Raw genomic sequence first — 22185 nt, forward strand, 5'->3', positions numbered from 1 at the left:
AATGTTCACGATGCGCGGAATCATACGAGGTTTGGTCGAAATGCGGTACTGATCTCTGATGGGCCAGAATAAATATTATTATTTGAGGACCGCTTAATAGTACAGGTCGTTGGTAGAAGATGCGTAGAAATGGACAACAATCGATCAGCCGACTGATTATTCTCTTTTGAAATAGGGTATAGTACTAATACTATATATTATATCGTTTGTGATGCTATAAATGAATCAAGTTGCAAATAAGATAAAGAATATTGGTGTAGGTTTGATGTTGATAGGATAATAGTCGGAAGAGGCTAACTTCATGCACTTGAGTAAAATAATTTAAGTAGGTACAAAAGAAAAGTGTATTATGGGAAATAAAATATTGACATTTTGTATTATTAATTTAAAATTTAGTCTTTAATGAATATGTTATCTTAATGATTATTGTTGAAAAATAATGGTTTAAGTACAGAGTATATTAAATTTAATCTATTCGGTTAACTGGTTTATAAGTAGGTATATGTAAGTAGCTGAACCTAAGTTAAATACAAAATGGTTAGTAGAGATTACAATTATATATAATTAATGATGATTCCTGTAGTCAAATATGTAGTTTAGGTACAATCAGTACTTATTAAACACGGTAAATTTTAGTAAACAACTTAATAGAAAATGAACTATAATAATACCCATGTCCTATATACAGTATTTAGTAATTATGATGAAAATATTCACTTCAGGGTATTGATAAACTTAAAATATGAGTTTTAAGTATTTGGTATAAAGTATGATATAAAAGATATACGGCAAGACTGTATAATAGTCATTGTTTAAAAAACATTCAAGTGTGCTGTCTATATGTTATTATTTTCTTTCGTGTACTAATTAAAAAGAAAATGTTAACGATATTTAGTTTTACCAACTTTTGGGTTGACTTGATCATAATTGTAACAGTATTATTCTCGATTATTTATTATTATTGTATTTCGACATTTAATGTTTGGAAAAAACTTAATGTGCCTTATATACGTCCAATTCCTTTGTTTGGCAACTACTTGAACGTAGCACTGGGCATAGAGCATCCAATAGAAACATACAAGAAAATGTATTACGAACTTGCTGGACACAAGTACGGAGGTATGTTTCAGATGCGAACTCCGTACTTAATGATCCGCGATCCTGAAATTATCAACAACATACTGATAAAGGATTTTTCGTATTTTACCGACCGTGGCATTTACGTGAATTTTTCAAATGAACCACTGTCAGAAGCACTGTTTTTAATGGAAAACCCCCTATGGAAAATACTTAGAAGTAAATTGAGTCCCGCATTCACATCTGGAAAACTTAAACAGATGTATAGTCAAATCGAAGAGTGTGGCAATGCGATGATAGATAATATATGTTCCAAGTTGAAGAAAAATCCCAATGAAATTGATGTAAGAGGTATTTTGGGACAATATTCAATTGATGTTATCGGTAGTTGTGCTTTTGGATTGAAGCTGAATGTAGCAAGCGATGATACTTCTTTATTTCGTATTCATGGAAATAAATCATTCAAACCATCTTTATTGTATTTCCTGAGAGAAATATGTGTGATGATATCACCGACTATTTTGAAAATTTTAAGGCTTCCTTTTTTTCCCAAGAAAACAACTGAATTTTTCGGATCAGTATTTAAAGAAACGATGGCGTACAGAAAAAAAAATAATATAGTGAGAACTGATATTGTTCATTGTTTAATCCAAGCACATCAAGACTTGGTTGTTGATAACAATTCATCTAATGGTGGTAAACGGTTTTGTTTAAAATTTAAAATAACTATATGTATAATTATTTAATTGCTATGTCATAATAATATATTTTACTATTTTAGTAGGTCTAACTGGATCTCAAATATTATCAAATGCATTTGGTTTTTTTGCTGCTGGATTTGAAACTACATCAACTACTCTTTCTTATTGTTTTTATGAACTTGTCCTGAAAAAAAACATTCAAGACCGAGTACGCGAAGAAATAAAATTGACAAAAATTAAATATAATGGAGTAATTGATAATGAGTTTTTGAATGATCTCATTTATCTAGATATGGTTATAGCAGGTATTTACCCAATAAATTGTTAGTACCTAATATTTATATGATATAATTTATGAGGAAAAACGGAGTTTCTACGTGCATGTGAAGTTACGATGATGAAAGTTGTAGTGTTAGTTTTTACAAGAATTTTATTTTTGATAAAATCGATTTTGTTTTTTTGGCATATCTTGAAAACGAATTACCTACGTAGAAACTCGAAATTTACACCAAATGTTTAAATTATTATTTTCTATTTACGGAAAATTTTTAAATATATTTCGACTATTTATGAGCTATTTATAGAAATGAAAAATATGTTTTTAGTTTTTTTTTTTTATGAATGTCGACTAAAAATTGTTCGCTGGGTATAGAAATATTTGATAATTTCATACAAATTTTCATACAATATTTGTTCTCAGCTTTTGAAGTTATATTTTTGATAAAGTTCTCCCAAATCTCAAAAATATACAAATTACTTTCCAGTTAGAAAATAGAAATTTATAAAAATGTTTGTCTTATTTACACCACTGGCGTATTTGGCCACAGTCAATAAATAGTGCTACTACTAACAAGCAAGCACTGTCCGGCTTTGTTACTACTCTGGTTTCCGGTTTCCCGGATTCTAATTGCGGAGCTTGTTCTAAACAATTATTTATTATATTCTATAATACCTACTCGACACCTAATGTACAACAGAGCGGTATGCACTTGCCTGCATTTGTTATTTTATTATTAGAAAAATATTTTATGAATATGAAATTATACTATTATTATTTATTATTTATTTATTACTCTACAGTATACATTATAAACCTATTGATTACTTTCGTCTATTTATACGTACTTATCTAAAATAGCTTAACTAATAAATTGTTAACTCGTAATGTTTAGCCTTGGTAGTATCAAACTATTTTACTATTTAACTATATATACTATCTGCTTCTATATTTTTTTTATTATCCAATTTGAATGATACTATGATAGTGATTGTTTTTAACACTGGAAAATAGTTATTTCATTACGCTACAGAACTACATAATATACACTAATATCATTCAAATATTCAATTCTTTTTGAAGTTAATTGATTAAATTACCATGGTCATTGCAGACATTAAATCACTATAAAAATACTAAAATTTACTTAATACTTTCAGAGACACTCAGAAAATATCCTGTACTTTTTGCTTTATTCAGAATAGCTACAAAAACTTATCGTGTGCCAAACGATTCATTAATAATTGAGAAGGGGCAGAAAATTATAATTCCAACCTTTTCATTGCATTTTGATCCTAGATATTTTAGTGATCCCGAAGTATTCAATCCTGAAAGATTTTCTGCCGAAGAAAATTCAAAGCGACCTAATGGCGTTTATCTACCATTTGGCAATGGACCCAGGATTTGTATCGGTAGGTATTATTATATAAGTCTGTATAAAGCAATTTCTAGTTATTGTCGTGTAATTTTTTTTTTTTTTTTTTTTTTTCTTTATTAATATATATACAATCTGTACACAAGGCACAATAAGAATATAGGCTATAATATTACAGGAGGAAAATCTTGAGTGAAGAAGCCACCCACTGATGACACTTCGTCTTTTATTTTACATACGTATATGTTATTTTAACTTATACAAATATTTTTTTTTTTTTTTTTTTTTTTTTTTTTATAAGGGTTTAGTAGGTCTCTGCACCATTTACGCTTGAGACGCCGAGGAGGGTTACCAGGGATGGTTAATACACCTAGATTTTTTATGAGTGGGTTTGGATGTGAGTTAAGGCGTAGGTGGAACCGTTTGTAGTAATTTTTTGCCTCTTCCTGGATTGTTTTCATATGCAGGTCTTTATGAAGTGTGTGATTTGACACATATGGTGGTGAATTGGTTATTTTCCTTAACGCTATATTTTGGAACCTTTGGATTTTATCTAGATTAGAATTTTTCGCATTGCCCCATAGCTGTAGGCCGTAAGTCCAAATTGGCTTTAAGAGAGATTTATAAAGAAGTAATTTAATATTTAATTTTGAATGTTTGTTGTTGACAATTAGGGTTTTGAGCATTCGTAATCGGGAGTTTAATTGTAATCTTTTGGCTTTGATATGGTGAGCCCATGTAAGACGGCGGTCGAGAGTTAGTCCGAGATATTTAACATTTGGGGATGGGGGAATCTGAGTACCAAAAAGCGTTACTTCAGGACATGGTGTTAATTTAAGTGTAAATGTAGTATGTACAGATTTGGATTGGTTAATTTTAAAACGCCACTTTTTGTACCAGTCTTCCATTAATGAAAGATGGTTTTGTAGGTTTTTGGAGGCTATAGTAGGATCTGGACTGGATGATATTATGACTTTGTCGTCCGCATAGTCTGCTACCAATGTGTTGGGTGTGGTCGGTTGGTCAGATGTATAAATATTGTACAGAATTGGGGAGAGGATTCCACCTTGCGGAACGCCTGCTGCAATTCCTGCTATATTAGAGTCAGAAGTACCAAAATGGACCTGGAAGTAACGGTCTGTGAGATATGATTTGAGTATAATGTAGTAAGTTGGGTGTAGAAACTTTTTTAATTTGTATAACAGACCTTCATGCCATACTCTATCAAAGGCCTGGGATACGTCAAGGAATGCGCAGGTGCAGTAATGTTTTTTTTCGAGGGCAAAGGAGACAGCGTCAACAACTCTATGGACTTGGTGAATAGTCGAGTGCTTAGCACGAAAACCAAATTGATAGTCGGGTAAGATTTTTTTATCAAACATAATAGGAAGGATACGTTTAAGCAGAAGTCTTTCCAGTATTTTGCCGAAAAATGGCAATAAACTGATCGGTCTATAAGAATTTAAGGAGTCAGGTGGTTTGTTCGGTTTAGGGATTAGGATGATTTTAGAGTACTTCCAGAGAAGGGGGAAGTAAGAGAGTCTTAGAGTAGCATTGAAAATGTGGGTAAGTAGAGTGATGGCACGTTTGGGTAAACATCTGGCGACTTCCGCTGTAATTAAGTCGAATCCTGGGGATTTCTTAAGTGAGTATTTTTGTATTGTATATTTTAAGTCACTGGGCGTCAAGTGTTTAACTGGTGGAGACATAGGGAGAGAAGAGTCTAGATACATTTGTACAGTGTTTGTAGTAGCTAGTGAAAATGTTTCAGGGTGAGGTTGAAAAATTTCATGAAGATGATTTTTAAATAGTTCAGCTTTTTCAGCGTCAGAAGAAGCAGGACTACCATCCGGGTTTTTTATTGGGGGCAATGAGGCTTTGTATTGAAGAGTTTGTTTTGTTGCCTTCCAGAGACTCCCATCCTTAGCCGAAAGGTCAGTTAAATGGTTTGCAAATGAAATATCTTTATTTTTAGATAAAACTTTCTTGAGTGAGTTAGACAAGTTATTGTATTTTTGTTTAAGAGATGGGAGACGGTACCGTTGGTATAGGGCTCTTGCTCTCCGTTTTTCCACTATAAGTGTTCGTATATGACTTGGTAAAGAGGGTTGATATGAGGAACAATGACTTACTACAGAGGAGGTTGACCATGCCGCAGACTGAATTATATTTGTGAAGCTATTTACTGCTACATCAATATCATCCGTGGATTTTAATTTGATATCAAGTTTTATATTTTGATTAACAAGATCATGAAATTTATATCGATCAGTTGTGGCATTGAAGAGTTTAGGAGGTTTCGGGCAAGTTAATGGATATGCGTTGAGTGTTAGTATGACTGAAGAATGGTCTGAATTTAAGTCCAAGATATTATCAGTAGAGTGAAATAGGTTAGATGGGATTTTTGAAACAAATATGTCAAGTATATCTGGGTTTTTACGAGCAGAAGTTGGCCAGTAAGTAGGGCCAGGGGGAGCAAGTATTTTAAGTTTTTTTATACATGTGAAGTCTCGTAAGACAAGACCACGTGGGTTATTCGTACGACATCCCCAACTTTGATGTTTGGCGTTAAAGTCACCTCCAACTATAAAATTGTTGCCAAAAGTACAAAAATAGTTATTAAAGTCTGCAACTGTAAGTATATGTTTTGGAGGTGAGTATAGTGCAGCAATTGTTACAGGGATGTTATTTATATTAATTAAAACCGCACATGACTGTAAGAAATTCTGACAGAAGTTTGGGAGAATTTGGAACGCTATGGTGGATTTAATTAATATGGCAACTCCGCCGTGAGCCGTATTATCTGGGTGATTGGCTTTCAGTAATTTGTAACCTGGAATATGTACGTTAGAGTATTGAGTAAAATGTGTTTCGGTAATTAATGCGATATCAATACGTTGGTTTTGTAGTACTGATTCGATTTCATTTACATGATTTCTTAGGCCGTTTGCATTGAATAATAAAATTAAAAGAGATTTGTTTGTGTATGTGTTATTAATCATTTTTTAGTATCTAAAAGACTAGTTATTACTTTGGTAAGTAGAGATATTAAAGGATTTATTAGAGATTTGAAATCCTCTAGAAAGCTTGTTATTGTTTTATTGATATCAGCTGACGGTGAAGGCAGATGGTGATTTGAGGATTGGCCTGAAGTGGCCTGTGCATAGGATAGGGTGGGGTTTGTATTAGTGTCATGAGCAGGGTGGCTGTCTTTTACAATACGTGACTTATCTCTAATATTATCTGATAAAAAAAAATTATTAGTGGCAGGTTTCTTACGTCTTTGGAGGTCCTTGTATACCGCACATCCTTTATAACTGGCTGGATGGCTCCCGTGACAGAGTGCACATGTTGGTGGGGTATCGCGTGGATTTGGACAGGCGGATGATAGGTGGCATGCGCCGCAGCGAACACATCGTGGAGGATAGCCGCAGTACGTTTTGGTGTGACCGTAGTTCTGGCAATTTAGACATTGGCTTATAGTTTTGGCTTTGAAAGGTTCTTCTACTTTAATTTTTGTATGTAATAGAGATGTCAATTTATAAATATCGTTTGATTGGCTGCAGGGTTCCAGGTCGACAAAAAAAAGTGGTAACGGGTGCTTATTTGTTTTATGTAAAACATTGGTAATATTTCTTACTTCAAATTGACGAAATTCTAATTCAGATTTTATGAGACTAGTAGGCGTCGATGGATGTAAGTTGCGAATTACAACTCGGACAGGTTTGTCTTGTTGAAGTTGGTAGGTGTGGTATTCGGCTTTTTCTTCCTTTAAATACCGTATTAGTGATCTATAAGCGTCTGGAGTGCTGGTTTGAATTTTTAGTCTATCTGTAGATGATTTACAGACAAAGTTTTCAACACCGATTAGCTCTATAAGTACTGTGCATAGTTCCGGAAAGTTCTCGACGCCTCTTACGAAAACTGGAGGAGGAGCTTTGATTGGCGGAACATTTGTATTTGCACTATCAGTCTGTGTGTTATTGGTATCTTCGTTATTTTTGGTATTATCATTGAGCTGGTTGTCATTTAGACCGTCCATCTGATTTGAGTCCTGATCTTCGTTTGAAGCGAGAACCTCAAAACGATTTGCTGACGCGAATATTTTTTTTTTTGGTTTAGGTTGATGATCACTTGGAGAGTTCGGCGTAGAGTTAGAAGAACTAGAGTGGTTTCTTTTAGGTTTTTGCTGTATGGTCCAACTTTCATCTGATTGCCTATTCTTGCTTACAATTTTTATCGGAGATACGATATTATTATTTTTACTGTTCATTTTGATTAAAATGAGTTGGATGTAAATAGAATAGAATTAATGAGTTTCTAAATAGTATAATATCAGTCAATCGCAGTCGCGATAAGAACGATGATGAAGACGGTGGGTTGCGATAGCTTAATTAGATTGTTGTATAATAACGAGACCGCCGAGGCGGCCGCCGATGAGACCGTATGCGTTACACTGACAATATTACTGAGGACGTAATATTTTTATCGTTTATTGTGTGCAGACTTTAGTTAAAATAGAAGAGTAAATAGAACTTAGTCTATGTCACATCTTTGATTAACCGGATAGAGAGAAAAACACAATAATAATAAATTAATGATCATTATAGAAAGATTAATTAATTAGCTTAGGCGCACTATACACACGTGCGTACCGATCGGCGGCTATCGCGGAACTGTCGTGTAATTAAAAATAAATTTATTTTATTTATTATTATTTTTTTTTTATAGGAAAACGTTTTGCTGAGATGGAAATGAAATTAGCTTTAGTAGATATTTTATCAAAATTTGAAGTGGAACCATGTGAAAAGACCGAGATTCCTATAAAATTTAGTAAATTATCTTTGATAGTGATTCCAAAGGATGAAAAAGTTTGGTTAAAACTAAAACCAATTTCTGAATAATAATTTAGTACTTAAATATAAAATTTGATATATGTATATATTAATGTAATATTTAAATATTAATGAGTGTGGTGTAAATAAGTCTGAACTTAATAAAAAGATTTTTTGAATTATTAAAATCATTATTATTGGTGTGGGTATAATAAATAATAATAAATAAATAAATTATGTGTCAAATATATTTTACCGCATGTAAAAAAGTGCAGGTCAATTAGTTACCACTTACCACTCTACGGTACAGTAGGATATAAGTGATATAACTATATAAGTTACTGTAATGGAAGGTATTCAATTTGAATTCAGTTATCTAATATTGTTGTATATGAATATTGAATAACGATTCTATGCAACGACTGTTTGCTTAGAATATTTATATTACTATTAGTAATAAGGTAACCGATATATTAAATTTATTGGCATAGTACAATGAATTTACATATTATGCTGAAATTATTTTTTAGTATCTAATTTTGTTCAAATTTGTAATTAAATACTATCTCTAAAAAAACTGTGTTAATATATATTTTTAGATTGTTTGGCATATTATAAAAAAAACCATGGGTTTGTATCTTTAATATTTTTTAATGGCTATTAAAAAACTTATGAAAAACATAGTATTAAATATTAAAGCTGTTCGGTCCAATGAAAATAATTTTATTGACATTAATAAAAAAAAGAAAATTTCAAATATCTATAAATAGCTCAAAACGAGTCAAAATATTTTGAAAATGTTGTCATAAAGATATTATACATAATACATCAATATGTAATATTATAATATATGTATATAATTTTTACTGTTGAAATACCTTATGGTTCGAGACTTGTTGTAGGCCGTTTTAAGATTATCTTAAATCATGGTGTTTAGTACAGTACACCGTATAATATACTTTTATACAGCATATATGCATGTCCTGTAAATTATTCACAATATTTGAATTTCAGTATTTCATGTCATATATGATAAATTTAATGTTAGAATAATGATAAAATAAAATTTAGTTGCCAGCTTGCCGTTGTTGCTCATAGCCGGTTGGATATTTGGACATGAATTATTAAAACTAAATCATTTTTTTATATTATATTTATATTTTAATCTTAATAATAATTGTATAATCAAATTGTGTTTTAATAAATTTTTAATCTATCTTACTATTGTTTTATTTGTATAATTATAAACTAAGTTCAGTCAAAATGTATTAAATCAGTATTCAGTATAATCCTCAGTATTTGCAATACAATAAACAATATCAGCAATATGCCAATATCCATTTAATTATTATCAAATATAAGTAAGTATATTAACAAAATAGCCTGCTTATAACGCTCTATCACCAACTCAAACAGCTGCAACGTTTATAAGCCTAAACATACCTGTCCAACTGCCACAAGTATCAACTTCTGGACAAAATGTTTCAAGTATTTGGATGGGAAGTGTATGTTTTATAAAATAATTTATAATTTAAAATCACATTAAAATGCTGTACTATTATTATTTTAGCTGGAATCTTGTATGACAAAGACTTAAAGATTTTCATCACAGGCGTATTTCAAAAACTGGGATAAAGAATGTTTAGGTAGTTAATGCGAAATAAAAATATTGGCAAAATTACTGGATTTGCATTTAGTGACTTTTATGATCCAGTATCTGTTTTGCATAAGCTCAATGGAAATATATACCTGGTACTAATCTATCTAATCTAATAAGTTGTAAGTTTGGTTTTCAATTTCAAAGTTCGGTGGTTACTGACTATTGAGCTAAGTCTGACAGTAATTTTACTATTGATAAACTAAGAAAAACAATAGTTTTATTTAATAAAATAAATTTAAATATTTTTATCTGTTATTTATTTTTTGTTTATAATCACTGACAATAAAACTATGTAAAAAAGCTACTTACTAAAAATATACCGAGTGTATCACAATGATCTGAGACATCCAAATGTAATTTTAATGTAAAATTGTTATATCTCCATTATACGTACAGTGTATAAGTATTAGATAATTTATAGTTTTATATTTTTTTGCTATTGTAAGTAAATAAATACCACTAAAGTATAAATAATTTAATACCTACCCAATGTAATTATTGTAAAATCTGTATTAATTTACACATTTATTGATTTATTCTTATATATATATATATACCTAGTCAGATAACAATTTATGCAATTTTAGTTACCTATAAATATAATATATACAATAATATATTATACTAATATTAACAATTTGTGAATTCATGGGTCCCTTGACCCTTATGCATATGTCAGTAGGGTCCATTATCTTCTAAAAGAATACCTAAAAAAGAATACCTAAATAAGAATATGAAAAATTAAATGAAATATTGAATTGACGACATACAGACAATATGGTACTGAGACAGCTAGCCACGAGGATAATGGGGGTACTTATTGCTTATCATAACTATTTAAACAATTATACACTAAAATTACATGGATTGATCAAATTAATTTAAGTAACATGTACATATTAATATATTATATACAAATATATTACATAAGATTATCATTTTTTTACGACTTGATTTTTAAATTGTTCTAATATATATGTCCCAATTGCCTCGATGCCGATGGTTTGTCTTTCTTAATAAAAAAAAAAAGAAGTATAATTACAAACAATTCTTTACAGTTGTTCTACTGCTAGTTTGTGTGCACAATATTTAACCAATTATACAAAATAACTTTATAATATTTCCCAATAAATGCTTATTGCTATACATGTTGTGTGTATTAATAATTAATATATAATGTACCTAATAATAACCAAAGCTTTCACAAACAAACCATTCTATTTATATTGCTAATTTAAGTAGTATATATTTTAATAATAAATTAATAAATAAATATCTATTCAATTGTGTAATAGAAAATATTGGGTATTGAACTTTACATTTTTGTATTCATATAAAATATTAAAGATAAGTTATTATTGTTTAAATTGGATAATAATAAACAATATGAATAACTTTTATTTAAACAAAATTAATAAAATTCTAAGTATAATTATTTTTAAATAAAAAGCTTATAGATTTTATACATAGGTACTTAAATAATTTTTTACAGCCTATTAGGTTTAAACTTAGTCATATTGGATATTCTGGATATCCTATATTTTATTCAATTTTTTTCTTTTAACATTTAATTATATTAAATATTAATATAGTCTACAATATTATTATTTATTTTAATTTTAAGATACACTTTAAGTATTTTATTTGACAGGATAGGTTAATTTATTGAAAACAATATAGTTATTATAAATAATTTTACTACCTACAATTTTAATTTTAACATATGACACATTGGCTTAGTATAAAATGCTTCTGCAGAAAGAAAGTCACAAATGTGTGTTTAAACCAGAACCAACTATTCAAACTTTGTTGTTAAAACTCTTGGAGATTTAATTCTAGTTAGTAAGTTATCAAGTTTTAGCAAAATATAACTGAAAATATTTAATGATTAAATGTTTTTAAATAAATGACATGTTTTATTGTATATATATTTTTTAAATTTAAAATTATTCAGATTACAAAAAGTTATTGATATAGATGCATTAAATAAAGACCTGGTCTCACAAGATTACAATTTATGGGATGCACATAAAATTTCTAAATGGCTATCATTTGATTCTATAGAAGTTATTTAAGTATTCACAATAAAATCAAATATTGAAATATATTTTGCTAAGCTTTTCTACAAGTTGGAATTTCTTGTTTGTACATAACGTAATAATGATAATAAAATAATGTTTTCATAATATTTTTTTATAGCATAAAAAATATTATATTAATTATAAATACGACTTAAGAAATCAAAAATATTGTTGTATCTATAATATTATTGTTTATTAAAAATTGTATAACTTAAAATTATTAATTTAGTATTAATGTATTGTATTTTATGTATGTATACTTATTATTGTTTTTTCTTTAATAAGGAATTTTAGTTTTAAACTATTGATTCATATTTAGATTAATTAACCATAAATAAATTTATTAAATCTATATAATATTCACTTATACTTTGGTTAACCATTGTTTATTGAAATAGTTCCTACTTTTTTTTATAGTTTGGATAGTTAATTGTGATTAAAGGTGAATTGTATAATTTTGTTTTTTGTCTATTTACGTTAAAGTATTAAACAATATGTTGTTATTATTGTATCTTATATTGTTTAATTAAAGTTAACTCTAATTAATTACTGCTAGGTGGCGGTGTGTTAAAACAATCATCATGATTGGTCTATTATAACTTACTATCTTTGTGAACTATTAAAATAAGTTGGTTTTCCATGCAACCCGGCATATGACTTCATCTATTCATTTTTTCCAAACAAAATTGTTTATTTAGTATACACATAAGATAACTTTGTAATTAATACTTAAAATGTAAAATACTTAAATGTATTTTTTTTTCTTATAATTTTATGAGTTGTTACAATTTGTACACATAATGTAGATAATATTGAGTTAGAGTGTGATTTTATTTAAATAGAAATTTTCGATACTAAATCTGGTTTCTAATTAAATATTTTATGAGAAAAAAAAATGTACAAGTAGGTAATCTCATATTCTTACTTAAAGTAATTTAAACATTTGAGATTGGATTTTTTATAAATGTATGTTATATAAAAAAACTCCTTCTAGCCTTAGGTTTTAGTAATGTGATTAAAATAATAACTTTTAGTTGATTTATTGGAGTTTATACTATTTTAATATTAATAATATTTTGTTTAAAATTATACATCGGTTCTTTTGAAATATCAGTTACAACTTACAAATTTAAAATAGAGCACGCAATTTAAGTAAATGTTTAAAATAGACAACAGGTTGAAAGAGTGTTGCGATAGGTACCTACTTTATCATTGCACTAAAAGCGCCATATGAAACATGAAAAAAAACAGTGGACGGTAAGAAAACATATTTAATCAATGCTTGTAAAATATTAGTAGATATTTATTTATAAAGTATGTATTATTATTTGTAATTCGTATAATTTAAAAACTATTATGAATAAATTATGATAGTATTTGCATTTTGCAGATATTTTGAGCTCGTATTTTCCCTGTACGTCTAAACTCTGACGACCGTACTCTGTGTCTGCGGCTCAGCGCCCACTACTACCTAATACCATTGAGTATAGATCTATACTCAATGCTAATACCTATTTAGTATAATATTGTGTGTGGGATGTGGGTGTGTGTTTGTAGCGTGTGACGTGTACCGACGGCGCAAACCACTGACTTTATCCGCGCCTGATCGTTAACCTTATCAGGTGGTGTAAACCGCGGCTATAACAGACGGACGATAAAAATCATTACACAAACAACAAACACAACGAATAACGATAGTAATATTATTTATTAGTTTATTACACAACACTCGTTATACTACTGCTGTACTACACCAGTTGGTGATGTTTTAAGGGTACGTATTTGTTTACTATTAATTTAAGTGTTTCGAATCGTTTTTAATTTTTATTTAATCATTGTCAATAATCATTATGTGACACTGTGAGCGATATTTAAATCCCTTCATGGCTTCATTTCATTTTGAAAATCTTCACTAATGTGTGCATATTATGTATTTTAAATTTTAGACATAGGTAAGGCGATTTTGTTGTTTTTTATCAGTTAGTAGAAGTTAAACACTTGATTCCAGAGATCTTGACCTATTATGATATGCGATTGAAAAGTACCTAAAGAATGGATGTCAGCATGCACAGTACTATTGGAAACAGAATGAGAATGTGGCCAAATCGCCAACGGATTGGGTTACGCATAAGATCAGCTTCAGCGGGAAGAGATAAGCGTTCAGGTGATTAAAGTTTTAAAGTTTTTATATTTCATTTGATTATTTAATTGTGGTAATTAATAGAATTGCGAAATCGGTCATGGGCATTTTTATTTGACAACTTACGTCGTAACATTGATGAAATATACCAAATATGCGAATCTGATGAAAATGTTTATGAATGTAAAGTGAGTAATCTTTATAACTATTATATTTATCTTATATTATTATGGCTATTCTCACATTATGTATATTCATGTTTACATTTGGTTTAGGAAGCAATTATGGTCTTACAAAATTATATACATGATTTTCATAGTTTGGTTGAATGGTTTCGATTAAAATGGGAATACGAGCATACTGATCCTCCTCAAAGGCCAAATTTTCTTGCTTGGGAAATCCGAGGAGCTTCTCCCAGGAAGGTTAATTTTTAACTATTAAGTTATTTTTAATTTTACAATTTTAATAATTTTTATATTATTTTATTGACTAATTATATTTTTTAGATGATCCAAAAGCCTCCTACTGTTTCAACTGGGTTAACTCGAAGGAAACTGGAACTACTATCTGAATCAATATCTAGTGATAAAAGTTCAATCAATTCTACTCAATTAAAAAATGAAGAGATTATTATAGAAAATATTTCAATTGAAAAGTTATATTCTAATCAATGTTGTCAAACTGACTTTGATTCCATCGGCAAAAATACAGATTTAGATACTTCTAAGGAAGTATTCAAACCTATAACAAAACCAGTTACTAAGTCTTTGGCTTCAGATTGCAGTCAGAGGAAACAAATTCCAGTTCTTGTTCCTAAACCCTTGAAAGTATTGAAATCAAAATTAGATGAAAAAGAAAAAACTAAAACTGATCTGTTAAAAAAATCATCGACATCAACTCCTCGTTTAACAAAACCTACCAATACTACTATATCTACAAAGACTATTGAAAATGTTAAATGTAATCCAAAGACTGTAATTTCTAAAGGAAACAAGCAAAAATGTAGTGAGAGTACAATTGTGGTCGATACTAAAGAAGATAAAACAACCTTGCAAACATTAAACACCACTAAAAATGATTTTGTTGATTATTTAAACAATAGAGACAATACAATTGGTCAGAAATCGAATTTGGTTAAATCTAAAAAGAAATCAATTGAATCTATTAATGCTGTCAATATAATTGAGAAACCAGAAAAATTAACTCGTTCTAAAACTTCAATTGATATTAAAGTCCCAAAAGCATCAAAACGTGGTATTGTAAAAGGAAATGACGGTTGGGAAACTGTTATTAGATCACGCCGTAGTAATCCATTAACGCAAAGTTCAAGTAGTATAAAACTCAAATCACCATTTGATATAAAGAAACGTTTTCAAGTACCATCTTCTGCTAGTTCTATGCCCACTTTAGCTTTAGATATAGCATCTAGTCCAGATAAACCAGAAACTAAGAGCATTTTGCCTGATAAAAATGACCGTCCTATCATATCTAATGCAGTGGTATTCCCTAAGAAAAAACGTAAGCCAGATAAGCCCCCTGTTCCTAAAAATAAAATAATTGATCAGATGAGAAAAGAAATGTTAAAAGATGAAATTGAAGAACGTCGAATGTGCGATGAAGAATTGATGCGCAATAGACAATTCTTTGACGAAGAGATGATGTTGGCCAGAGAAATACGAGAATTAGAAAATGCTGAGAGTAGCTGTAGTGATGATATGACACAATCTGATCGTTATTCAGACCTTTTAGATAACATGATACTAACAGAACGAATGTACACAATTAATGAAATAAAGGCATTGATACAATATGGTAATGAAAGTGCTATTGATTCTATTGCAATGCCTTCATGGGATATAAGTAGATCTACAGAATCCATTAAACAAACTTATAGTGCAAGACAAGCCAAAGCACATCAAAAACGTCAACAGCTATTGCAAGACAAATCAACTAAAGTCCGCGAACTGCTTAAAAAGGTAATTTTACATTCTTTAATTAATTATTAGATAAACATTTAAAAAAAAAATACAGTGATTTACCTTAATAATTTATTCTATTTGTAGGTAGGGGAGAGAAAAATGTTACAAAGTCTAATTATTGATGAAAAACGAATTAATATAGATAAAAAACTAAAACGTGCTGAAGAAAATCGTAAGTTACACTTACAGCAAATTCAAAAAAAAGCACACGATGAAGAAGAAAAACTTCGTGAAATAGCTTTTATTAATGAGTTAGAGGCACAAAATCGACGACATGATATTCTTACACTCTGGCAAGAACAAGAAGATAGATTACAAACAATATTAGAAGAACGCAAGCGTAACCAAGTGCGAAAAGCTGCTAAAGAGGCAGCTGTTGAAGAACGCTTAAAAGCATTAGAAGCTGAACGCCAGGGACGTATAGAACAAATATTAGAAAGAAGGCGAATAAAAGAGGAACGCATTGGTCGAGAACAACAAGAAAAAGAAAAGGAAAGACTTGAACTAGCTAGAGAAAAAGCTAAGGAAAGAGAAAATAAATTAACAGCTTTATATGCAGCACAATCAGCTAGTGCTGAAGAATTGCAGAAGAAAATTCAACAAAAACAAAAGGAATCCGCCAAGAGACATGAACAAAATATTGAGCATATAAGGCAACGAGCTCTTGAGTTAGGTGTTCAGAAAAATGATATTGACATGGATAGATATTGCCCTTCTTGTGAAATCTTGGTATGTATAGTTTAAAATAATTATTTTTATAATATCATTAATATATATATATATAATATACATTAAGACAATGTTATTTATTTGATATTTAAAATTTGTAGTTTGAATCAGTGATTGCTTTACAACATCACTTACGGACAAAAACACATAAAGAACGTATAAAGAAAATTAAAAAACAAACAAAAGTGGAACATTCTGTAATAGATAAATTTAGTCAAGATATGAAAAAGAAGAAATTAAAGAGAGTAAAATCTTTTGATACAATTTCATTGGATACAAATGTAACTGATGAAAATAATGATAACAAATTAAAATTGAAAAATAACAGGAAACGATGTATGAAGTTACGGCATAGAATTTTGACTAGGTAATATTATTATTATTTTTTTATGATTTTTATATTTTATATGATTATTTACAAAGCAATAAAATTCTATAGAAGTAAAAAAATTGAAGATAATTTACTAAAACAAGATTCATCAGTGGATAAAACAACTATAGAAATTTGTGTTAATTCTATTGCTAAACATTTGAATGAACTAAAAAATGAGCAATGGTCCAAAAATGCGTTAAAAAACTTGGAAACAAAGTTACTATTCTTGGAAAAACGATCAAATGAAATTCCAGTACGTATACAAATTTATTAGTATTAATTTATATTCATAGATTTAATAATTCATATTTTTAATATAATTAATAATAATAACTATTATCTTTATTATTACATAATATATGAATAATACTAAACACCAAAATACTTACATAATATAAATAATTTGAATATATTATATTTTTTCTATTATTAAAAAATTATTAATTAGTGATTAACATTAGCTTTTTTCTTCTTAATATACAATTTATATTATGTAAGATTGCTTTATTAAATAAATTAAAATGTAGGTAAACAAGAAATACTATTTTAATTAGAGCTAATATGTACTTTCATACATTTTTTTTTTTTGTTAGCACAATTCAGTGAGATGAAAAAAAAATGGCAATTTGTTGAATAGAAAATATATATTGAATATTGTATAAAATCAATGTTTAATTTTTAATATTTATTAAAAGAATAGTATGCACTATTTTGTACATGAGTGTATTTTTATATTTCTTAAATAATTGATGAGCATTAGGTGTATATTTCAAAGTTTTTTTTTATGCATAAATGCATATTATTTACTAATATTAATTAAGGACACATATTGAGACATGCAAGGTTATTTCTAGACAGTAATTGAAGTGACCCAAATCCTGTAAGATATGAGTAAAGTAAAATAAAAGGACCTATATTTATAAAAGCTAAAGCGGGTATTCATAGAGAGCTACAAGAAACTAATCTAAGAAATAATAACAAAATATACATGTATATTTATTTTTATTTTTTTTATATAATTATTATACTATTTTGTTATTCTAGACTAAAGATTTTCAATCATTAGTTTCTCGAAGTGATGGTTTGACAATTTTAAATAGAATACTATTGATGGGGTTAAATGAAGATAAAAGCACAAATACATCAGATTTCATGATGAAGTATGTTACAAATTAAATTATAGCTATAATCTATTCAAAATGAGATTGGGTGGCCAAGTTATGTACATGGACGGGTAAATCAGCAGGTAGTTTATTTGGCAGGGAACGTCTTATCTGCGCGCCACTGACAAAAACTGGTCGCCACCCTGTACCAATCTCATTTTGAATAGACTGACTTAAATATATTGGCTTATTATAGTTTTATTGCAATTGGAATTTTATTAAAATTCCTAAAATATATTATATATTTCAGTAACATTTAATTTAAATAGTTTATTGATTTTGGTAATAGTACATTTAAATTTCTGTTCACAGGCATGTAACAAAGGCAAATAAACTGTTTTTAAAAGTATGTAATCGTAGTGATACAAACTCGAAGAATGTGATATTTTCAGAAAATTTCTTTACTATTTTAGATTTACTTACAGCTGAATTAAATGTAATTATTATAACTTATACAATTAATTATTACTTTATATACTTTGGTTAATTAAATATTTTTATTTCTATAGAAAATTTTACCTGATTCTGGTATTGAAAGTAATTTTAAAATGAAAGCTCAAACTGAATGTGAAATTAGTGGACAGTTATTAGAATTATTAATGACTGTTTTCTTATCATTTAAAATTGTTGATGAAGAAGATAATGAACATGTTCATGACTTAATTAGGTAATGATCAAATAAAAATAATACATTTTTGTTTGTATTAATCAATTATGTTTTATTTTTAGTTATATGTGTTATATTGGCATAATCGACAAGATTGTACAGTTTTTCACTTTAGTAAGAGATAGTTACCCAGAAACCAATGGACATGTAACTGATTTTGTGGTTCATTGTTTATCCTTTATTGGCAGCCTTTCAGAAGTCAAGTAAAAAATTTATATTTGAAATTTTATTTTTATTTTATTTAAATTATACAATATAATTTTAGCATTTGCACACCAAATAAAAAGTTCACGGAAATTCTTAAAAATACTGAGCTATTAGGTGTAATGCCAGTGTTATACAGTGTATTGTTACGTGATGACTGTAGTGCTAATGGACTAGGGCCAACAGATATATCTGCTGCCGCACTAAAAGTTACCAAAGCTGTGTTTACCATGTTCACATCAATTGCTAAAATGGATCCAGAAACATTCCAAGTAAGATGAAACAACACAATGAATAATTAACATAACATCATGTTATATAAGAATGTAATGTATTTAGTGTTCACAGTGTGTAACATTCAATTTTATATTTTAGGAAGTGCTTAGAGCTGAAAGTTTATCTGTTCAATTCCGGCATATAGCTAGATATTTGCTATGGTTTTGTTCAGAAAAACCAGAAAATAAAGATATTTTAAATGAGGTTATTGTTGCTGTTGGATATTTCACTTTAAACAGTTCTCAGCATCAAGTAATTAGATTTATACATACTTTATATGTGCTATAAGTTCAAATTTGTACCTTTATTTTTCTATAATTTTTAGTCAATGTTACAATCTGGGCAATCCCCAACAGTGCTCCAATTACTTTGTACGTTACCATTTCAGTATTTTAGCAATCCTACATTGACTTCAATACTGTATCCTACACTTTTGGCATGTTGTTCAAATAATGCTCACAACAGAATACTAGTGGAATCAGAAATATGCTTTGATGTATGTGTTAAAAATATTTATAACTATAACTGTTGTATATTAATTGATTGATAATATTTTAATAATAAGTTACTTTGTACAATTGAATATTCAAACTACATAATTTTGATTTGATTTTTTTTTAACAGCTACTCGAAGAATTTCAAAAATCCATTCAAAATCAAAGCATTCAAATTATTAAATTAATTAAGTAATAAATCTGTATCATTATAACCATTTTTAAAATGTATTAATTATAAACATTTAATACTTAAATAAACCACATGTTTATAAATTAAAGTATATATAAGGGTCTACCAATAGGTGAAATTAACGTACTAGTCTGTTAGCCTTGTGATAAACAAATTATTGTCTCGGTTTTTTTTCAGTATTTAATTGTGGAGCTAAAAATAATACTAATATAAAATAATGATTTAAGTATATCATTATTAAGTTTGTTTCCTAAATTAATTTTTATTTCTGTTTTTTTTTTTAAATTTTAATGGTTTATTGTAATTAATTAAAATTTATATTATGTTATTCATTTGTAGGAGTATTAAATATGTTTTAGAAAAATAAAGTGGTTACTTACTTGCATGATTAATTTAGTTTAATTTATTTATTTGATAGTATTTACCAAACAGAGTTTTGGTAAATGTAATTGAAAATAACAATACATTATTAACTATTATTACTGGAACATATTTTTTGAGATCATTATATTGTTTAAAAGAGATTTATGTATTTATTTTTTGAATTTGATTATATAGAAACAAATACTGTAAAGGTTAATGTAAATATTTCTATAAATTAAATTATAGAATAATCACCATTAAAATCACCATGAAATAATATCCAGTGAAATGTTAACAATTTTAAGTTTATTTTATCAAATGAAAATAATTTGAATAGCATTTTTGCAATATTAGGAGATGTAAATAGTAAATGTGAATATAGTTGACATAAATTTAGTTGATAGTAATTATTTTTGAAACATTATCAATATAATATAGTTTTAAATCTTTAGTTAATGTGGTATTTTACTAGACCACAAAATAATTGTTGCTATTCTTGTACATACCATATTATTTTTGTTAAAAGTATTAATGTTAGAGTTATATAGAAAAATATCATTGATCATTTATTAACGGTTTTGACAATCACTATGAATTTAACACTAACAGTTAACTATATTTAGATGAAAAATAAATTAAATTTTGAACTATAGGTTGGTAAAATAAATTTTATGATAAAGTAAATAATGGTTCTACCAAATAGTAATATTACTCCAAAAACATAAACTGCTGATGATACCTGAATTCCAGTGTTCACCATGGAAGAAACAAGATCTCTCAGTAAAAAGTAAAAAAACACCTAAGAAACAAATTCTTATTGTCTTACTAATCCACTACATCTACTACACAAATGTCACAAATACAAAAATAATTTTATTAAAATATTAATTTTAAAAGAATTGTATGTAAAAAATAATTTAATAGTGCAGCATCCAATGCAAAATTCAACTGGAAATCAAATCAATAAAAAATAAGCACTGACTTTGGTACCAGAGAAGTTGATATAGGTACTGAAAAATACAAAAGATGATACTGTTACATACTTAGATAAAGTAACTGTTAAATTATTAATATTGCTTGCTATTAGTTTAATTAATTCACTATTGTATAATATTATACATAATCAACTGAATATATTTTTTAAAGATTTAAATTAGCAGTTTTGGTTCAGTGATTAAAAAGAGAAAATCAGGCTGATGCTATTAAGTGTCTATAATATCCATATAAACCAATATCAATAATAGGATATTTTGCAAAACTATGAGGAAAAATGATCAACGGCCAGGTAAATTTCTAGAGATAAACTATTTTTAAATAATCAATTTAGCTTAAGGCGTTTTAGCTTATTTTGGAATATGCACTTTATTTATAGCATAACTGTAGGTTTAACTAGAATAACTAGATTACTATAACACAACTATAGCCTATAGGCACTGGGTATCTTATTCTTAACAACGATGGAAATATTTATTATATTTATTTATAATTTATTAAGTTTTGGAATTTTGAAACAAGTTTAAAATGAACTAGGTAGTTGTTTACAGAATACAAATGATTATTGATTAATATTAATAATAATATATTTACGTTGAGTGAAA

General features: G+C 28.1%; 2 protein-coding genes across 3 annotated transcripts; both read left to right on the forward strand.

Moving 5' to 3' along the window:
* Positions 1 to 597: 597 nt before the first annotated feature.
* On the forward strand, positions 598 to 9486 carry LOC132931027 (probable cytochrome P450 6a13). Of its 2 annotated transcripts, none has more exons than XM_060997212.1 (4): positions 598 to 1773; positions 1862 to 2083; positions 3216 to 3467; positions 8162 to 9486. In XM_060997212.1, the coding sequence occupies exons 1-4, from the start codon at positions 879 to 881 to the stop codon at positions 8332 to 8334; spliced, it is 1542 nt and encodes a 513-aa protein (XP_060853195.1). In that variant the 5' UTR covers positions 598 to 878; the 3' UTR covers positions 8335 to 9486. The 2 variants fall into 2 exon arrangements, with proteins under 2 accessions (XP_060853195.1, XP_060853194.1); XM_060997211.1 differs by having other exon boundaries at positions 626 to 1773; positions 1859 to 2083.
* A 3560-nt stretch (positions 9487 to 13046) lies between these two features.
* On the forward strand, positions 13047 to 20616 carry LOC132929274 (S phase cyclin A-associated protein in the endoplasmic reticulum). Its single transcript, XM_060994516.1, has 16 exons — positions 13047 to 13780; positions 13953 to 14170; positions 14231 to 14334; positions 14422 to 14568; positions 14653 to 16122; positions 16210 to 16854; positions 16956 to 17221; positions 17294 to 17480; positions 18272 to 18387; positions 18703 to 18826; positions 18900 to 19057; positions 19120 to 19260; positions 19323 to 19533; positions 19637 to 19789; positions 19863 to 20033; positions 20162 to 20616. Exons 2-16 carry the CDS (start codon positions 14059 to 14061, stop codon positions 20225 to 20227), a joined length of 4071 nt encoding a protein of 1356 aa, XP_060850499.1. The 5' UTR covers positions 13047 to 13780; positions 13953 to 14058; the 3' UTR covers positions 20228 to 20616.
* Positions 20617 to 22185: the final 1569 nt, after the last annotated feature.

This window comes from Rhopalosiphum padi, chromosome 4 (assembly GCF_020882245.1).
Source record: "Rhopalosiphum padi isolate XX-2018 chromosome 4, ASM2088224v1, whole genome shotgun sequence".
NCBI classification, from domain to species: domain Eukaryota; kingdom Metazoa; phylum Arthropoda; class Insecta; order Hemiptera; family Aphididae; genus Rhopalosiphum; species Rhopalosiphum padi.